General features: G+C 34.7%; 1 protein-coding gene across 2 annotated transcripts in view; it reads left to right on the forward strand.

Moving 5' to 3' along the window:
* The first annotated feature begins 1,666 nt into the window (after positions 1-1,666).
* LOC126698919 (uncharacterized) overlaps positions 1,667-22,273 on the forward strand; it is a 30,019-nt gene continuing 9,412 nt past the window's right edge. The window contains exons 1-3 of one of the 2 annotated variants that reach the window (XM_050396436.1): positions 1,667-1,859; positions 2,295-2,621; positions 3,163-3,255. In XM_050396436.1, coding sequence (XP_050252393.1) covers positions 1,784-1,859; positions 2,295-2,621; positions 3,163-3,255 — 496 coding nt within the window. In that variant the 5' untranslated portion in view covers positions 1,667-1,783. The remainder of the gene's footprint in view (positions 1,860-2,294; positions 2,622-3,162; positions 3,256-22,273) is intronic. The other variant, XM_050396437.1, reaches the window with a different exon arrangement.

Below are 22,273 nucleotides of genomic sequence, written 5' to 3' on the forward strand. Positions count from 1 at the left end.
AGTTACAAAAATACTTAATGAAAGAAGTGTTGTTAGGGGTATAAGAATTGGGTCTTGCTGACTTATATCTTGAGCAATTAATTTCCCAGGTGACGCTAGTAGCAACTTGCAATTTCCATTCAATGTCAAATTCCCCAATTTTTGTCATATTTAACTTTAACTTTCATATATTATCACATGATTGAAAAACAAAATGAAAAATAAGCATGTAATGAGTAATCATGTGATAATCTTATTAAAGCAAGCATAATGAATCTTAGAGAACTTCTTATGGCAAGGGGCTAAGGGCAAGCTGCAACTCACCCTATAATATATAGTATTAAAAATTAGAATAAAATGATCATAAATAGTATTAAACTTACGTAAGAATTTTAATATGCATCTAATTAAGTTTATTTTTCCTAATGATTCAATCAATTATGTATATTCTTATGATTAATAAAATTTGTTTATTTCGAAATGCAGTTATACATATGCATGAGTTACATGCTAGTATAATAAAGGAGAAGAAGAAAAATAATAATAATAAAATTTGAAACACAGTAAAAATTTACAATAGTTTCATAACATTCTTATATTAACCTACTACTTCATATATGCGTTCACTACAATTTGTAATTTAATTTTTTTGATAAAGTGGTAAATTAATTTGAAAATATTGTAAATATTTATTGTACTCCTAAGATAACTTAAAAGAAAAGTACTTAATTGGTTTGAAAAGTTGCTCCTTGCAAGGAACACATTTGTCAAGTTAATGGTAAGGTACCAAATTTCCAAAGACATTACGCAATGCATTCTTTTCATTCTCATTTTGTAAGGGGGAAGTCAAATCAGTTGAAGAGTTTACATTCTTATTATTTTATGGACAAAGTGTGGTTGCAAACTTAATTGTAGCCTAAGACTACAAACGTTTTTTAAAAACAAATTAGCATGCTACATATCTTAAAATCCTTTACACTTTTAATATACATGTCAAATTTTGCGTTAATCAGATGTTATTTACCATGTGATCCAAAAACTTATTTTTTAAGCATAATTTTAGACTACAAAAATTTTCAATTTAAATAATTGATTGATGACATAACTATTGATCTTTAATCTCTAAAAAATTTTACAAGTAATGTAGATATAAGAAGATAATGTGATCTATTGGTGGATTTGTTAAAATTCAAATCCATTAAAAAGATATTAAGTGAAGTTGTAGCTTTAAGCTACAATAAAGTTTGTAACCAAACTTTATCTTTATTTTTATTCTTGGAAGGCACATGTGGAAACAAAAATCAGCATCGATCATGTAAACAATTTTCAAATAAGCAACCTCTAATGTACCGTGCCAACCAAATTATATATAATTATTGAAAACCATATTTTTGTTTTTACATGCCGGTGGCGTATATGTTACAGCCATGCCTCCGCCTTTGATAGCGGCAGTGATTGACTAGTAATTACCAATCTTCTGGGGCCTCATAAAAAAAAAAAAAAGACCCCGACATTCTCAATTTCCTCATGGTGGGGTCACACAAAATGGACCATAGCTTCACACGTTTCTAAAGTAAAGGTTCACCAAGACTTTTCGCATTTCTTAACATTGAAATTACATTCTACGTGGTCGTAGTTTTTGAAGTCTACAGTGCATTTAAGCAACTATAAAATGGTCCTAACGAACCATGAAACTTCACAGCATTCCTCCAAGTAGAAACACAAAGTTTTACTAGCTTTACGAAAGCCCTTTAGCTAATTTGGCCTCAGCACCAGCTCTTCTTTTTGCATTTAGAACTGTGCAATGGCCTCTCATATTAGCTTGAAGACCCTGGCAGTCTTGGTTCTTGCAATTGCCCTCTTTGTGCAAGGCACTCTAGGTATGAATATAATTATTTCCAACACCAAAACCAATTAGTAAACCTTCATTTTTTTTTTGCTTCCCTTACATTCACTCATCACCTATTTCTTGATGCTACAAAAATTTAATTAGTTTTTTTTAGCAATCTTACAATTCAAGGGTAGAATTTATCATTATATTCATAAATCCAGAAAATTTACGTGCATTTTTTTTCTTGAAAATGAACCATTTGAGATTCTTTATTCTCTCATTTGGAGTGTAATATATAAAGTTACACTACAACTTTATATACCATTTGAAATAAATGTGTTTCGTGTCAAATCTTAAGATGTATTTAGTGCCTTAAAGTTTTAAATAACATGATAATCTATACGCCGTAAACTCTAAAAACTAAACTTTCCATATACTTCCAAACCATAGCACCTTATCTAGTTTTCTTTGTTGGTGGTTGCAGGAGCAATAACATGTGAGAATCTGGACGAGAACACATGCGCATTCGCAGTGTCATCCTCCGGCAAACGCTGTGTGCTTGAGAAGCATGTAAAAAGGAGCGGAGAGGAAGCATACACATGCCGTACATCAGAAATTGAGGCAGACAAAATACAAGACTTGATCGAGACTGACCAGTGCATCAAAGGATGTGGGCTTGACCGTAAAACACTTGGAATCTCATCTGACTCTCTCCTTGAGCCTCGTTTCACACAAAAGCTTTGCTCAACTCAGTGCTATGGAAGCTGCCCCAACATTATTGACCTATACTTCAATCTTGCCGCTGGTGAAGGTATAAACATATATCATTATAAATTATTAAAGACCAACCATTTAAATAAAAAATACCTTCTCACCATGAGTATATTGATCATTTTATAGTCAACCAATTAAGAATATCCCATGCCATGCTTTTTTTTTTCTTGTAAAATAACTAAAGTTTTAAAGTAAAGATAAAGATAAAAAGACACATGACATATTATGGTTAGTAATAGTATATAAAGTATAACGCTTAGAGCGTAATAAAGAATATTTATTCCAATTATTTACTCTACAAACTTTGTGCATGCAAGCCTTATTGCTACCTCTGTGTTTGAGGAATGCTCGAGTTAACAAATTTCACAACCTTTTTAATAAATTCTGATTACTATAACATTAATTTATGGGTTTACTTATGAGTTATAACCCTAAATTTATGGTACAAAAATGAAAGTCAATTCAATGGTTTTAGAAAAAAGTTATGAGATATTTTATATTGCTATATTTAATGTTGATATTTATTATTTAGGTACTCATTCAATTTTTTTTTTCTTTTTTTTTGGTTGTCGATTTAGGTGTATTTCTACCCAAATTATGTGAAGCACAAGGAGCAAATACGCGACGAGCAATGTCTGAGATGAAAAGCTCTGGTCATGTTGCTCCAGGACCTGTGCAGCCTGGGAAGTTGACGGGTGCACCAGGACCCGTGTTGCCTGTGGAATTCACTATTGCACCAATAGTTGCCCCAGCACCATACTAAATTCACAGTAAAAAAGAATTGTATACGAAGCTTAATTAGTTTTTATTAATTTGGTTTCAATAATAAGTCACACCAGGGTCAGTAATCTCATTGATTTGGTCTGTGCAATCACGTTGATTATGACTCCGGTGTGTTGTATTATATTAAGGAATAGATTAATAAATTTAGTTGTTTACAGACTTGCTTAAAACTGGAAAGATATAAACAACTAACCTAGTGTTCTATTCTTTATAGTGCAAAGCGAAATGACATACCAATCCGTACATAAATAGTTCATACAGATCATAGGCAGAAATCATAATCCCAAGCAATTCCAAACTAATATTTGTGGCCACTTGGAGCACAGAGCACATGAACCCTTAATAAGGACCTGCAATAATCAACTGTATTTCCCTCAGAGTATGCTTTTATCAAGTTACATGCTCACCGTAATACAATACTTTATGATACAAATGTGCAAGAAATACTCGTCACAGTGCCAACTCTGTTTCCTTCAGTAGCATTGTGTTCTCAAATAGTTTAAAAATGAAGTACGCAATTCTAAATGAACCATATTTTGTATGACAATAATCAACAAAACTATTAAAACTGAAAACATTGGCACCACCTTAGTATGAGCATATTTCTGAAACCAAAATCCCACTAGGTAGAAGGTTGGCTACAAATTAAATCAAATTGCGAATGCAGTACCTACAACGTCACCATTAAACAAGACCACACAATTATTAAGGACATAATGTTTAAAGCATACCTTATACAATACATAACCAGGAATTTTCAAAGACAAACCAAATATGCCCCAAAGCAATTTCGCAGAAGAGAACAAATGTATTTAAAAGATTTACTCAACTAGACCCATTTAATTGTTAATTCGAAAGATTGTATAGAATATGAGAGAAATCAAACCTGAGCTTTTTCAATTCTCCTTTGAAGCGGTATTTGTCAGATTCCAATGAGAGAGAGATTGAGTGTGAAAGTGAGACTAGAGAGAGCCATAAAAAGAGAGATACGATGTCGTCTGTCGGTCTGTGTATGAGAAACATACGAGGAGCATGAATTACTCATTTGCCCTTCACTTTATGATTTTAAATAATCTTGAAAAAATGGAAATAATCTGTACTTTCTTATTTTGATTTGGATATAATTAAAACATAAATTTCCATATTTTGATTCTATTTTTTTACCATGCAATTTTTTTTTTTTTTTTTGGAAGTACATGACCATGCAGTATTAATTCTTAAAAAAAAAAGATAAAAAATTCATGCTTTGAATTTTAAAATGAAAGTGTTTCTTTGTTTTATAACTTTTATAAAAGGACTAAGCATTTATATACTTCCACTGTATTCAAAAATTAAATAAATAATCAAGTACTACAGAAATAATGCATATTTTTTCATTTTTGTTACCCTTTAGTTACCACCAATGTTATGATCTATGGACTGATTGGTCCATTAACAATTGTTAAAAACATGCTCCACCCATTTTTGGACTAAAACTCTCACTTTGGTTTATCAAAAGAAAAGCCCATTGGACATAAAAATATACCATCTTATTTAAAAGTTTCTCTCTTTAGAACAAAACTTTTACCATTTGCTCACATAAAAAATATTTGTTCATGGCTCATTTTAAATTAGATTTTTTTACTTTGCTCCCCAAAACAAAAGAGTGTATCTTTCTTGGGGCCAACTTTATCTCAACTAGATTGCTCTCCAACTTCAACCAAAACTCTAAAAAACATAATAGTATTTTAAATTTCCCTATATTTAATGATATGATAAGCCATTAATAACACATATACACTGTAAGTATTGTGATGCGGTACAAAAGGTCAAATCATAGATATCCAATCCCTACTTTTGGGGAACATATTTTGTCAACTTTGATGAGAAGACTCTAACAAAGTAAGAGTTAGACATGGCAAAACGGGTCAGAATTTTTTGACCTGACCCGTTTGACCTGCAATCCGATTAGCCTGTTTAAAAATGACCCTTTTTTACCTGCAACCCGATTGACCCGACCTGACCTGCTCGTTTTTTCACGTCTACCAATGTTGAGTAGATTGAGATTGAGGTGTAATTCTTATAAAATATTTATTTATTTTTCTTTACTTAATATGTTATGTATTCCATTATAGTTTGTCATTCTTTACTTGACACCTTCATTTTCTCTTCCTACTTTAAACAGTTCAAAAATTATACCAAGATTAGCTTCTAGAAAGCAGGAATAAGAGTTGTACCAAATTTGGGTATCAAGTGTTTAGTGGTAATTGGTAAGTGGTAACAATATCACTAGTGAGAATCTAATCACAGTTAAGGAACTCAGAAACAATGATAGATTGCATCTATTTCAAAAAAAATAACAAAAAATTCTTGAAAAATACGGGTCAACTCAACCCGTCCCGCGACCCGATTGACCCATTTAAAAATGACCCGTTTTGACCTGCGACCCAATTGACCCAACCTGAACCCAATTTGACCCGCCTGTTTTGCCACATCTAGTAAGAGTGACCATAAGAATGCCAAAAAAAGATAGATTTTAGAGATGTAATAAAATATGTTCAAATAAATAAATTATAAATAATATATATATTCTATCAGAAAATCAAACTCATTAAAAAAATGTTATTTTAATGGAATAATTAATGCATAGTAGGGTACTAAGTTTGCAATCCCCAAGTATTGATGATTGAAGAGCCAAATTCGACCCCTCATTGTTCTAGTATGCTAGGCTATGTTCAAAATCTATTGTAATATTATTGTATGATCGTGTCTTAGCTTCATTTGGCTTCTTCCACCTAAAGTCATGTGTCCTTTTTGCTTTTAACAAATGCAATAATTTCATAATTCGAAGTCTCACAAAAAAAAAAAAAAAAAAAAAAAAAAAAAAACAAAAACAAAAACAAAAACAAAAACAAAAACAAAAACAAAAACCAAACAAAACAAAACAAGATTTAATGCATTCAGAATTTTATGTTTGAGAAATAATTTAGTCACCAGGCACCAATAGATGTGTGCTTCATTGATAATTGTGGAACATAGATGATGATAACTAACATGTTCCATGTACAAGCTTGGTTGCTCAGTGATAACTGAGCTCATTTTTGTAACCAAATCTAAGTTCAAGTTGTTTGGAGAAAAATTACATTAATAGAAAACTGAGGTGTCATTAAATTGCTAAATAGTACATATCATTTTCTTTCCCTCCAAGTCATTACATAATTTAGTTGGATCAGTACAATTTCTCATAAAAGGGAACTGTCCTAAAAATAACTATTTTGTGACACTATTACTCATGTATCATCTATTTTGGACAATTGAGTTATAGCAAACTGAACAAATTTAAAAAATAAAAATTTTCTGGAACTCGAGTTCTGTGAACTTAAGTACCATGTGAAGTACTCGAGTTCATGGAACTCAAGTTCCTTGAAAAAATTCAAGTGGAGCTATACTCGAGTAGTTGAGTTCATCGAACTCAAGTTCCAAAAAAAAAAAATTCTTAAGTCCACGTTCACTATAACTCGATGTTCCAAAAATCGAGTTTTATATTTGGAACTTGATTTTTAGAAAATTGAGTTTCAAAACAGGGGCATTTCCCTAATTAGTTTCAGACGTGAGGCATTTTGTTGGAAAATTTGTGAGAAAGGGGTAAAAGCCCATTTTGGCCTTTGCCCTTCTAACAATTACATTCTGTGCACGTTGTTTTTCTGTCCCTTGTACTGTTTATTCTTTACTAGTGTATGGGCTTATACTAAGCCTGTATGGTGTAATGTCATACTATGAACTCATCTGGCCTAATTACTACTTCTTAGGTTGTTTGCCAATTTTATGGGATAGATATGCAAATCTAGTTGTTTGCCATTTTTATTAATGTACAATTTAGAACAAATACAGGAGGAACTAAGACCTATTACAATTCCAAACTAATTTTTGTGCTCTTTTGGAAAGCATGAACTAGAGCTTCCTTCTAAAGCATGTACAACTAGGAACTGAAATCATCAATGTTATTGCCATTGAGTATGCTTTTAGTGTGTTACATGTGCATTGTAGTGCAAAACTGTACTTTACAAATGTGCGAGAAATAACTTGTTATAGTGCCTACTTTGTTTCCTTCTAAAGCATTGTGTTCTCAAATAATTTTAAAAATGAATTCTGCATTACAAAATGAACCATATTTCATATGACAACGGTCGAAAAAACTAGACTACAAATTGAAAATGTTGGCTCCATTTTAATATCGACATATTCTGAAATAAAATCCCACTGGGTAGACAGTTAAATATAAATTGAATCACATTTGCAGTGCAGTGTGTACAACATCAACAAGACCAAACAATTGTTAAGGACAATGTTTGAAGTATATCTTATAAAACATGATGCCTTTCACTTAATACCAGCTCACTCACAATTTCAATGAACCAATTCACTTTTAACATTGTAATCACATTGATCTTTAATGTCATTGATAAACTGAAAATCATCCTGCCTTGAAGTTCTTTTAAAGAAGAGAACTTTACAGACTCCTTAAGAACCAACCGAATATCCAACTTTCATACCTATACATGACCATGAGTATTTAGAGACACCCTCATTTTTTCTAGTTTCTTTTGAGCATTTTTGGGAAAAGGAGCTCCATTGAGTTCAATATTGGCAATGTAGCTAAATGTATCAAAACTCTTAAGCAGGGTGCCAGGGTTCATGATTGAATCATTCTCAAAAAACTGATGAATGAAAGTTCATGTATGATGTAACCAACAAAAGAAAAACCAAATATGCCATAGCTAATTTCACCAAAATGATTGTATATTCAGAGATCAAGGGATTCCAACAATATCATGTTTCTGGTTTCTAGTATCTTTCCAATCAAATGACTTTGAGACAAGTTCAAGAAACGAAATCCTGTAAGAGCTCAGTAGAAACTGACATAGAAAAGTTGCTTGAAAGGTCAAAGCTTCTTACAAATATGGAAGAATAAAAGGCTTTTACAAAGTGCTAAAGAAAAGAACTGTGAGGTTCATGTTCATTTGAACACCTTGGTATATGTCCTGAGGCTATTATTGACAAAAATCCAATACCAAAAGAGAAGTAGGTTCGCAGATTTTTGGAGGAATATAATTTCACCCATCCAGCTTGGTACAAATCCCTATGAATCTATATTCCAGTCTAGATCAAGAAGCCCATAATGTGTGTAGTTCTGCAGCAATGGAATAGGTACAATTTCTTTTTGGGATAACATAGGGAACCTTTCTAAAAAAGAGTTCATTGGACTCGCATCTAGCAAGTAAAACTTACGGACAATTGACCCCACCTACTAGTATTAATTACCAAGTAATCCAAAGGCATTCACCCCTCATGGGATAAGCAATTTATGCTCATGCCAAAACCAATTATGAAGAAGCAATTGTTGTTCAAGTACAAGGGTTCAAGCTTATACACGGGAGCCAAAGAATTGTGAATTACATCTGAAGGGTTGTTGTTCCCAGTTCACTATGGGCTAAAGATAGCCCATGCATCTGCCAATGATGAGGCTTTCTTGATAGAGATTTATCCGATACAAGCATTCATGTTTTTGGCTTAAAAATGAGGATATTGATATAGAAAAGTAATCAAGTGGAATATTCAAAATTGTTACATTAGGAAATAATCATGTTAGCTGATATTTGAAACAATTTAAGCTAAATCAATGAGTTCAAAATTTAGCAATACCTTGGATGCATTGTCATCATGTTTGTTCTCAGGGAGATTGATCAATTTAAGTTACATAGCTAAAATCTAGAATCGGTCTAGAACCATCTGAAATTGTAAGATGTCCCACTACTTAAGATTGGAAACCATGTAGGAAATTGTGGACCAATTTGACAAGAACTCACTGTGATGGCATTGATTTCAAGAGTAGGAACTCCATTGGAGCTTTCATTCATGACAATAGAGTGTGAAGACAAATCGGCAAAATGCATTTCAGACACATTACCCTCCAAGCAATTTTGTGCAAAGCTCAACCCCTTCCAATTTTGAGAGTGAAACCAAGCTTTCTAGTGTGGTGACATTCAACTAATTCAATTCAAGATGTAATATCAATAAGGTTAACAATTTTCCAAGAGATTCAGGGATGAGACCATAGAAGAAGTTATTATATAGAAAATGATATGCAAGATGCGTCCAGTAAGTTGAGTGCTAGACAAAACATGTCAAAGATGCAAAGATTTAGTTTGGTACTTGGTACTTGGCCTTGTAGATTACTGAAGTCTAAGAATAGGAATGAAAGTTTATTGCTAATTGTTATTATGCCCTTGAAATGGTTCATAGAAAGATTAAGCTATTCAAGGGATTGAAAATTTGACATTTTCAGGGACCAATGTGTGTTATGAAGTTGGTATTGAGATGACCATAATGTTGAAAAGGAAGGGGGTTGATTTATTGTCTGAAGCCTTTTTCTTTTCCCGTTGGAAGGTTCATGCCACTTGCATAAAAATATTGCGGGGGAGAGAGATAAGAAACCCTCCCTAGACCATTCACCTAAAGATATTTTCCCTGTAGGTTAAGGAAAAAAAAAGTGTTGTGATAGATTTCTAGTTTGCTAAGGAATGAATATTATAAATCCTGCAAAGGATAGGTCAAAATATCTAAGTCACTCTAAGTAACCAATATAGCTTGGAATGCCCTTACCGGTAGAATAATTAAACTCAAGTAATCTAGTTGTTCTAGTTTGAGTGATGAAGGATTAATCTTGCACCCGAAGGCAATTTATATCCATCAGCATAATATGAAATTCCTAGGTGGAGCTCAAGCAAATCTTCTACTTATGTTGTCACATCAGACACCAGTCTATCTATAGCAATCTTCTTGAATAAACAAAGAAGAGTCTATTTGAAGGATTTGTAAGAGCTTTGAAACTACAAAGGGCTCGTTTCTTTTTAGAATTGCAAGTTACATTGGAGCTCCTTCGCATAAGATGGATTTGTAGGGTAATATATAGAAAACTGAAGAAAGAGAAGCATAATACTTATGAAAGATATAGGCATGTTAAAGCAATAAATAATGAGGAATTGTGTTCAAAGGAAACTTAACACGTTCATAACAAGCTAAAACAAAAGTTTATGGTTAAATAGGCTTTTAGCCAAATGGCCCAAAACCAGCCATTGATCTAGAGCTCACATATAATGTTTATGACTCTGTTCATTTCCTGTAGTAATTAACCAAGGTAATCATTTATAAATCACCTTAAAAAGAAGTGGAATACTGTTTATGGTATCTTTTTTTAGACACAAAAATTTTTCATATATGCTAAGGTCATGCTTCTCTGAAGAGTTTTAAATAGGATTTCAAAGTTTACGAACTCAAAATTTCTGGGAGAAAGTATTCCATAGGACACTATTTAACTTGCCTTGCAAGTTTCTTTGAGACATTGTCCACCTTAATATATGGCCAATCCCAACTAAGTGTTCAAATTCCTATACAATACCTTTTCACTATTGGTCCTTTGCCAGCACAACTGTGATATTAAATTGATAACATTTATTTAAAAAATAAAATGAACCATCTAGTTTTAAATATTCTAAAACTCAAGGAAAGCACTACTGATAGATATGTTATTTAGGAGAAAGGTATATAGTAAATTAACTGCCATTTGGGAGACAAAAAAGGATTGAATTAACTGCCATTTGGGAGACAAAAAAGGATAGAAGCAGAGCACCACACTTACTACTGTATCAAATTTTTGTTTGCATTTAATTAACATTTTTAAGAAAAAAGAAAAAAAGCTGAAAATCTTAAAATCAAGGTCCAAGGTACTTTTATTTATATCTTTGATATTATAGAATATAACTAAGAATATTCTCCTCAAACATCAAAGGCCAGATTTGGTTGAGGAGGAGAAGTAAACTTTAGAATGCCACTATTTTGTAGCCTAGGCTTCCTTCTTAGAAACTTATTGGAAGGGATCCAACTGATAGCCTAGGAAATTTTCACAAACAGCAACATTTAGATTGCCCAGTTATGTGCAATTTTGTTGTTTTTCATTGAAACTTTACAAAGTGATCCCCAAGAGGTAGATGAGACTAATCAGTGCTTATGTAACCATGGTCTTCCCAGAAGCACGTGGTACGAGACTTTCATTTTTACCAAATGGAAGCTGGCTAGGGTGGCTATTGGACCCACCTTCAGCCATAATTGAATGTGGCCTGTGGTGTACTCGCCTCTTCCCTCGAATCCTATCACTTCTATTGGCCATCCTTGAATCTTACTCTCCGAAATTCCTGCCGCTTGAAGAGTGCCTAATGGGATAAGATTCACGGAAGCGTCGATATCCACCAAGTCTCTCTTAATGGGAATCTGATTTATAGATGCTGCCAAGTAAAGAGGCCTCCTATGATTCGAGTACCCCATTTCCATATCTGAGTCACTAAAAGTGATCTCACATGACTCTTACAGGAGAGCACTGTCACCTGCGACTTCAGCCATTAGACATTCTATCCCTACCCCAAAGGCAATGCTCACCAGGGCTTCTGTAGCTATTGTTCGCACTTTCGCTATGAGCCTCAATTGTTTGAACAAATTCTTAAACTTGGAACTCTTCTATAAGTTGGTAATTACTGCGACAAGCAGGGCTGGCTGTCTTCTTTGTCCTCCCCTAGATCTGTACAAATCACAACTGCTGCTACATCGTTCCCTTCATGGTTCGAGAGTGGGTTTCTTTAAACTTCCGGTTAAGACAGCTTCAGAGTCCCTTCCTTGATTCTACGGTATACCAATCTACGAAGTGCCCAACATTCTGCGATAGGATGTTGCACTTAGTTGTGCAAGTGGCAGAAGCGTGGGTCCCTCTGCTCTTCCTCTGTAGGCTCTCTGAAAACTTAATTAGGATTAAAGACTTCGTCTGCTATCCACTTGTTTAGGAGCACATCTAGCTCATTTAGAGTGCATAGTAGTGGTGGAGGGGTATCATATTCCCATCTGTCAACTTTCCTCTTTCTTTCGTCAATGGATACTGCCATAGCTTGTGGAGTGCTTTTTTTTTTTTTTTTGGTCAAAGCTCAGCTTCACTGACTGAGCAATCTTTCTGGCCTTTTGCAACAACTATGCAAACTGGGAGATTTCGAAGTTTTTCGAGACAACTTTGTACTCCTTGATCATATTTGTCATACATATTTCCACCAATGTCTTTTCTTCGCAATGATCATAGCAATCAAGTGCTATGTCTCTGAATCTTTTGATGAATTCCTTTAAATCCTCACCATTCCTTTGCTTAGTTGCTTGCAAGATCACAAGCGTTACTGCTTCCTCTCCATGGAAGTATTTTAGTGCAAAATACATACACCATGTCATCCCAAGTTGGGATTGATCTTGACTTTAGACCGATGTACCAGGTATACACACGATCACATAGTGATTTAGAAAATTCCCGAAGACATAAGTCCTTATCTGCCGCATAAAGGCCAAGAGTATTGATAAACTTGGTTACGTGCTCGACAGCACTTCCCTTCCTGCCATCATACTGCGCAAAGATTCGTGGTTCATATCTCTCTAGGTATGATTTGCTGAGTATCCTTAATGGGTAAGGAGGTCATTGTGCATAGAATCTCTCCTTTGGTGCCCTGGCCCTCTCCTACTCTAGAAGAGCTGTTACTTCAGCCATAATGATGAAACGTTGTTCCGCATTCTATGGAGCACCTCCAACTGGTGTCTCCTCTTTGTCTGTCGCATGCTCCAGGTCATGCTAGCTCCCTTTCTTCTTAGTCTTGTCTGTTTTCAACTGACGAATTTCTTCCATCATTTGTTGCTGTAAGTGCCATAATGATTGCAACACCTCAATAAAAACGATGGCATTGTCAGTGGGGATCCTTGGCTGTGGTTGGGTTCAACCCCATTCTGTTGATACCTTTCGCCTAGTTAGGTTGTTGTTGGTGAGGCATTGTTGGTCTAGACTCTGCTCATGAGGGCATGACACTAATGTTTTGTGTTGTTCTAGCTTTTAGGGGCATTTATTTGCAAGGGTTTCTGTCTTCCGTTCCTATCTGTTTCCCAACTCCCCAGCAAAGTCGCCAATTTAAATGCGGTGGGCTTTTTGAGATTTTAGGCAGGACTGCCTCCTACTGCACTAGGCCCAAGTGTTCTGGATAAGAGAATTGGGACTAGTCCAATTGCAACTCACCTTGGTCCGGTTTACACACAAACTATACCCCGTTTGCCGAAACTTTGGTCACATGCCCATGGCAAGCGAAGCTGCTACAGAAGAGTTATAGCAGATAAATGTAATAAAACAATAATAAAAGAAATACGTTATTGTTAGGCAACGCAAGTAAGAGATCCTTAATTAAAATAGGGGAAAAGAACGATATGGCAACAAGAAACATTATAGGTGAAATTGCAAAGACAAGAGAGGAAACAATGGTAATAAGTGATAAAATCAAAGAAGGAAAAGATCAGTTTGCTGTGTTCAGTTTTGTTACGGGGCTAAGGCTAAGGAAGGAACCACTTCCTTAACGTGGGTAACCTTACAAGAGGATCTTGCTGCAGAAATTTTCCACTTTAAGGGAACGAGCTTGAATGGCTTGTGCCCAAATGAGTTCTTTATCCTCCACAGAGCGTAGGCTTTTAGAGGGAGAGAAGGGACTAGCCTAATGGAGAATGCCTGTCATTCTACACTCTTTATTTCTCTTCTTTCTCTTTTTTCTCTGTTTTGTTACTTTGATTCTTCCCCACTCCTCTTTGTTCTTTCTTAGTGCTTACTTGTGTAGTGTTATGGTGATGGTGGTGCTATGATTCTCTCCTAGTGGTTGCTACTGTTGCGATGATGCTACTGTGCACGGTAAAGACCCTTTATATACTACCTGTCGTGATTGATTTTACCATTTTAGCCTTTAACTACTTCTGTCTAGTTTAAGGTGTTCTTCCTGACCACCCACTGGTTTGTCAACTTCCCAGCTACCACCACTTACCTATGCTGGCTATGCCACTCCCCATTAGCAGACAAAGAAGACTGTTTTGTTTGCTTGCTCACTATGGTATTCTTATCCACCACAGTGTGGGTATTTTCTCTTACTATCCCTCATGGCATATACCTAGTAGTTCCAACTCATCCTTCCTTCTTTTGGGTGGTATGTCATCTTAGCAGGACATCACCTCCAAAAGAATCTGAGCATGAACCCCAAAATAGGCTTTCCCTTCTCCCCACTACTAAACCATACCCTCTCTTACCTCTGACCCATGACCCATCACTAGACATGGCAAAACGGGTGGGTCAAGTCAGATCAATTGGGTTTACAGGTCAAACGAGTCACGGGTCAAAACAGGTCAATCGGGTTGCGGGTCAATTAGGTCACGGGTTGAGTCAGGTCGCAAGTTGGGTCGAGTTGACCCGTATCTTTCAAACAATTTTTTTTTTTTTTTAAATAGATGCAATCTGTCAATTATTTATGAGTTCCTTAACTATGATTAGATTCTCACTGGTGATATACCAATTACCACTAAACACTTGACTTGATACGCAAATTTTGTGCAACTCTCGTTCCAGCTTTCTAGAAACTAATCTTGGTATAATCTTCGATCTATTTAAAGTAGAAAGAGAAAATGAAGGTGGCAAGTAAAGAATGACAAACTATAATGGAGTACATAACATATTAAGTAAAGAAGAATAAGTAAATATTTTATAAAAATTACACCTCAATCTTAATCTACTCAACGTTGGTAGATGTGGCAAAACGGGCGGGTTGGGTCGGATTCGAGTCGAGTCAATCGGGTTGCGGATCAAAACGGGTAATTTTTTAAACTGGTCAATTGGGTTACGGGTTGAATGAGTTGCGGGTCAAACGGGTCTGACCCGTTTTGCCATGTCTACCCACCACTCCTGTATTGGTTGGGTACAAGTTGGTAGTGTTTGGGCCTTGTGCGTGTTTCACTTCCTGTGTACGTCAAAAGCTTATCTGTTGCTCATGCATTTGCCATGATCTGGAGGCTCATCTGTGCATTCTGCCGCTTATCCTTGACCTCTTATGGCGTAAACTATTTTCTGATTTTCCATTCTTTATTGACTTGCTCCTTTCAAGGGCTGGGCCTTACTTGATTGTGGGTTTTCCCCTCTTTGGCCCATTCTTTGCTCCTTCCGTAATCTTGTTGCCATTCCTGCCATACTACTCTGCTATTCCTACCGTGGTTTTTTTTTACTTGTGCTTGCTGGGCCTACTTCCTATTCTTCTCTCAATGACTCAATATGGTCATTGGATTTATACTCATGCCACTTTTGGCTTTCTTGACCCATTACATTGCTTGTGGGCTCCTTTGTCCCATTTCTTTCTTCTTGGGCATCCTTAGCCCATTTGATTTCCTTGGGCATCGTCGGCCCATTTTCTTATTCTGCATTCCCATGAGCTTTTACTAACTCTTTTGAATTTTCCTGGCCCAATTACCTTATCCTTCATCCTTGGGGCTCATAGGGTTCCATCAACCTTTTACTTTCTTACTTCATTACTTTGGGCTTGCTGTGGCCCATTCTTACTTTTCTATATCACATAATACCTATAGGTTTACTACTTCTCTCTTTGGGCTCCTTTAGGCCCATTTGCTTTCCTCAAGGCCCATTTATTTATTTTATGGCCCTATGAATCATTATTCCTACCATTCAAGTTTAATGGTTTTTCTATCAATCCACGAACTCTTCTTTGTCTATATTGTTGGGCTTCTTCTTGGTATTAAGTCTCTACCTATATTGTTGGGCTTCTTCCTGGTTTTTCTATCAATCAACTAAGTCTCTCTAAAGTGAGTTTTTTTTCCCCCATATTCTTCAAATTTTCCAGATTAATTTTGTTGGTGATGTGCCATCAGAGAGCTCAAGTGCCAACAACATTGGTTCCCATAAACCAACCAAAAAATATCTTAAAACTATGATTATTCACAAGGACACTGACACAAGGATTGGTCACGATGTGTAAAACAAATGAAAACATTTCCAATGGAAAAACCATTACATGATGCAAATAGCCTCATAGAAAGTTCACCAAAAAAATATACCGTCAGCAACTTGCAAAACCTTTGCCAACCTTGACTCTATGCAACCTCTGCAAATGACCCACTTGCCTTCAATAGTCCTAGAACATGTGTACTCTTTCTATATAGAGATTTCCTTTGATTTGGCTACGTGGTTTCAATGTCACAAACATTCAAACTGGGATTGACATATGTGGGCTAATACATACAATGGGTATTTGATTGAGCACTTGGCGTGGCTATTTTTTGATAGCTATTTCATGGGGGTGCAAAACAAAGGCTTTAGACCAAGAACACAACTCTCTCGATTTTTCAAATAGCCAACAACAAAAGAATCACAATGGGCTTTTACTACTATAGTTTAGGTGGTCGTTAATCATGGATGAGTTTTTTTCCACTCTTGGATACCTCTTAGGTGTATTTGTGTGATGTATTCACCATTATGGATAAATATTTCTCTTTGTGTATGCGTAGCATAAATCAGTTCTGTTGTATGTACATATTAGTTGTCTCATGAATGTAGATGCATAACTTAATACAAGATATATTACTTTTTTTGGTTTTGTATTGTCACAAATTTAGATATTATTATAGGAGAGACCAATTGAATTCAATTGAGATTCCTATCACAAGTCCTCTCTCTTCTTCTTATTATTTTGATTTAATTTTTGTTTGAGTTACTACTTAGCTATTTTGAAAGTCAAAATTTCAATTTATATTAGAACACAATCTTGGCTATGTATTTGAGTGTGCTTATCGGTTATTTGACTAATATCAACGGTATTTTTATGATAAGTTTTGATTATCATAATAATATCTTTTAAGAGAAAGAGAATTTTGAATAGCAAATTTGAAACTTAAAAATTTAGTTGTAAAGAAAAAAATTAGGAAAACATAACGCACTATATGAACCATCTAAAAATGAATAAATATCAATCAAATACACCCAAAAATAATAGAATGGTATATTTGTAGAAATAGAAAGATGAAAAATAATTTTAGAAATTGTTTAATTTTTTTAAAAGTGCTACGTCTACAACGTTTTCACAACAAGTTATAGTTGACAAGTTGTTATCAATTCTAATTTAAACCTATCACTAAATTTACTTTTTTGCCCACCAATAACAATCAATAATAACTTGCTACGTATGATTTGTTGTGGAAGGGTTGTAAAATTATTATCGAAATAACATTTCTCTTAATTTTTAGGGAGAGCAAATTATTTTCAACAAATTTAGGAGAACAAATTATTCTTATGTCAAAATTACGAAGTAATTATCTATTCCCACGCATTGCGTGGTTCTGCGACTAATTTTGTTTTAAAAGTAAGACAAACAAAGACTAGGCGTCATTTCAAGGTGTAGTATGCTACTTTTAATGAATCCATTGCTTGTATGAACTAAAATTTAATTTTACAATATTAATCTACAGGGATTAAATGAAACTACAACTATTGACATTCATAGGAAGAAACACCATATTCATATTTGCCAATGGAGACAATTAACTAACACAAAGATGTTATAGACATCATCAAAATATTGATTAAGATGATCACATGACATTTGCACTAAATATTAGGAATCTTAGAACTTACTTACAATGAAATAACACCTTTAAGCTTGTACCTTGTGTGACCTAAGAATTGAAAGTAGATAATTCTCCATTGCTTGTTCAATAGTAAAAGACCACATATACTCCAAAAACCAACCACAAAGCCAAGTGCCATGCTCACGTAGAACCAATCCACTTCAAGCTCATTTGAATAGGCAGAAGCTCATCTAGTAGTCCGTACTTTCTTATAGATGATTGCATGAGGAATTTTATCAACACAACAATTATTACAATAGTTGATTTGGCAAGTTTTTAGAAAAAGAAAATTACATTTTACCCCTCTAAACTATACCCCCTCATTTACTCTCTAAATTATGAGAATGCATGTTTCTCCCCTTAAAAATTTAGGTTTGGCTTATCTCCAGTAATTTTTTAACAGAAATCTCTTTTTATTTTAATGAGAAATTACCACATCACCTACTAACTAAATAAAATGTGGAAATTAAAACCTATTACCACTTGCTATTGTGTATTTAAAGTAAAAGGACACCTCCAGTTAAAAAAATACTTAAGATAAGTCAAACTCTAAAAAATTACTCATCAAACACCAACATGTCACTTAACCACCATATAGGCAAGTCCACTAATGAAGGGGCTATTTTTGCTAATAGAGAGAAACTTTAGGAAGTGAAATCCAATTTTTCGAACTTTAGGGTGTAAAATCCAAGTAACCCCAAAATTTAGGGGTGTACTTTGCAACTCAATGCTTTTTGGGTGAAAAACTTAATTTTGTTAAACAGGGGAATAGATTTAACAATCCCTAGTGAATAATCTATTTTTATATATAGTTAACCAATCTATAAAACTATGCTTGGGAATAGATTTAAAAAATTAGATAAGCTTACACCACTCCAATTATTTCAGTGGGGTAATTTTAATAGCATTCCATGTTGCCCAAAATTTGAAATTCCTGGATTTTTGACATTGCTTACTGCATTATGATCTATGTTTAATAGCATTCCCAATTTACCTGTCTTGAATATGAAACTTAATCACATATCTTGCCGGTTGCCAACTTTAGTTTCCTGCACTGAGAGCTGCTTAGACCTTTGCATTCACAGAACTGACTGAGTTATAAATGATTCAAGGTCCATATTTAAGCAATAGAGGACACTCAAGATGCCAATTATCTAGCCAAAGATAAGTACTATATTCATATCCAATATGATGTCAAAGGAACTGTCCAGCTAAATAAGGGTCCAAAATAGTGCAAGACTTCCATATGGCCAATCCCAAGTAATTGTCCAAATTCCTTTTCACATTGTTCCTCTTCTGCATTTATTTAAATAAATGAACCGTCCAAATTTAAATTTTTTGAAGTTACTAGAGAAAGCCCAAGCCAAAATGTTGAATAAAGGAAAGCACCATTGAGAGAAAACTCATTTGGGAGAGAAATATAATTACTTAAAACTATCATTTGCCAAACTTGAGCAAAAATAAGTGCAGCACTAAACTAATTTATCAATGTCCTAGGTAATTAAACCTTTTATTTATTAATTGAAAAATTATCTGAAAAAGATAATTTTCTTTGGAGATTATAGAAAATAACTCTAAATATATTCTCAATAAACATTTAAGGTCAGATTCTACACAGGAGAAATAGACTTTAGCAACCAACTCTTCTGCAGCTTGGGCTTCTTTCTTACATACTTGTTGCAAGAATCCACAAAATTTTGGAAAATATGGCTAAATAAACAAGTTTTGATTCAACAATACAAACCCTAAAAAATTAGCAATGACAAAAATAAATAGATAGAGTTAGAAAGATCTCACAAATTATAGAATCATGCAAAATGCATTATCTTTAAAGATTGATTCGTGCCACCCGGAGTAGAACTCGGTGTGAATGGCTCTCTTGGCCGAACAACCCCCCGAGATTAGAGTATAGTAATTTCTTCAAGTTGATTACATACTCAAGTAAGAAGAACTAGGAACAACCTTACTTACCTTTCCTTTCTTTAAAAAAAAAAAAAATTGAAGCTGAAATTTCTGTGCAACAAAACAGAGGGGAGATACAGCTGGAGAAGAGGAAGAAATATGATAAATGAATAGTGTGTGTTGTAGGGTTTAATAAGCTAAGTTCAGGACATAGGCTACTCCCAATGGTTACTGTGCAAGCCAACAAGCAGCACAATAAATGCCCCAACGAGCTGCTGTTTAATGCCCAACGGGCAGAACCAAAATGGGCTAAAAACAAAAGAAATGGAAAAGAAATGAGGCCCAAGAGAGATAGAGACTAGCTTAAGTCCAACCCAAGCCTAACTCCAACCTTTAGCCATTATCTTTCAAGCTATCACTTAAGAGGTGCAATGGTTTATAAACCTACATGAGAACTCATCTCTAACCAATGTGAGACACAAGCATAGTTTAAGAGTTTGAAACACACATACTCCAACAATCCCCCACATGTTACAAACACTAAAATAGGAAAGGCAATAAACTCAAGAAGGTATGCATCAATATGGTACCATAAGGTTTTAACCATACTTAAGATAAATAAGTAGGAACTACTAGACAATGGTAGAGTTAGACTCTTTTAACCAATCTATTAGATAACCAAACTTACCACCCATATACCTTTCTTTACCAAGGTTGTTCCATAAGTGGGTTGGCGCCTTATACAAGCCATGCGCCATTGGGTTTCATGAGAGCTCTAGAGACCTACCCAAGTCTCATAGGAAGCGACACAACTTCCACTCCCACATAGGTGGCATGAGTGTGCGCAGTACACCTTATCCCAACAGGTAGGGACTATGGATCCATTAAGAGCTAGAGGTCAACCTTCAACAATATGCAACTTAGCACTGTCTCATGCCATAGAGATGGACTCATCACTTATCTCCTCAATAAGATAGCGAAACACATAAAAACTGACAGTCCCCCATATGGACCACAAATGATTTCTACCCATTTAACCCCTTGCGTGGAATCACTTATCATAGAGGTTGGGCATTGGCCATAGTGTCACAATTTGGGTATCAGTCCTATCCCCCTTGATGTCTCACTCACCAGCCTTCTTACTAGTGGCATGGTCAAAGGATCGGCCAAATTCCTTTCTAACCTCACAAAGTCCAAGGACATTACACCATTATCAATGAGCTACCTCACAATATTGTGCCTCCATCGGATATGTCGACTTTTCCCATTATTGATTTTGTTATTAGCACGTGCTATGGCAGCCTGGCAATCACAATGTATGCAAATAAAGGCAATAGAGTTAGTATACAATGGTATATCAATTAACAAACTCCTAAACCACTTGGCTTTGGACCCAGCCTTTTCTAAGGCTACTAACTCTGATTCTATGGTGAATCTCGCTATGCAAGTCTACTCAGATGATTTCCAAGAGATAGCCCCTTTAGCTAGTGTGAACACATATCCACTAGTGGGCTTTACTTCATATGTATCAGAGATCTAATTAGCATCACAATATCCTTCTAATATACTAAGATAACCATAATATGACAAACCATAATCAAAAGTACCCTTTAAATATCTTAACAATCTTGATATTGCATCCTAATATTCAATACTAGGATTATAAGTATATCTACTCAATCTACCAATAACATATGCAATATCAGGGCAAGTCTAGTTTGTCAAAAACATCAAACTATCAATAATTTGTGCATATTTATCTTGTGAAACACTATCACCACGATTTTTAAACAAGTGCACCTTTGAGTCAAAAGGAGTAGACATAGATGACATATCAAAGTGTTTAAACTTTTTAAGAATTTTCTCTACATAGTGAGATTGTGATAGTGTAATGCAATCATTATCCCTAAAGATCTTGATGCCCATGATTATATTTGCCTCATCCAAATCTTTCATATCAAAATTAGAGGCAAGAAAGTGTTTAGCATCATTCACAACATCAAGGCTAGTTCCAAATATAAGCAAGTCATCAACATATAAACATATAATAACACCTTTATTATTAATAAACTTGCTATATATACATTTATCGGCACTATTGATCACATACCCATGTGTAAGCATAACATTATCAAATTTTTCATGCCATTGTTTAGGTACTTGTTTCAAACCATTTAAATATTTAACTAACTTACAAACTTTATGTTCTTGTCCAAGAACTACATAACCCTCGGGTTATTCCACATAAATCTCTTCTTCTAAATCACCATTTAGAAAAGTAATTTTAACATCCATTTGATGTACTACAAGTTTGTAAATAGTAGCAATGACAAATAAAATTCTAATAGATGTAATTCTAGTAATTGGAGAATAAGTGTCAAAATAATCCACATTATATTTTTGCTTATAGCCCTTGGCTACTAAACGAGTTTTAAACTTATCAATTGTACCATCCGG

Source organism: Quercus robur, chromosome 9 (genome assembly GCF_932294415.1).
Source record: "Quercus robur chromosome 9, dhQueRobu3.1, whole genome shotgun sequence".
NCBI lineage: Eukaryota > Viridiplantae > Streptophyta > Magnoliopsida > Fagales > Fagaceae > Quercus > Quercus robur.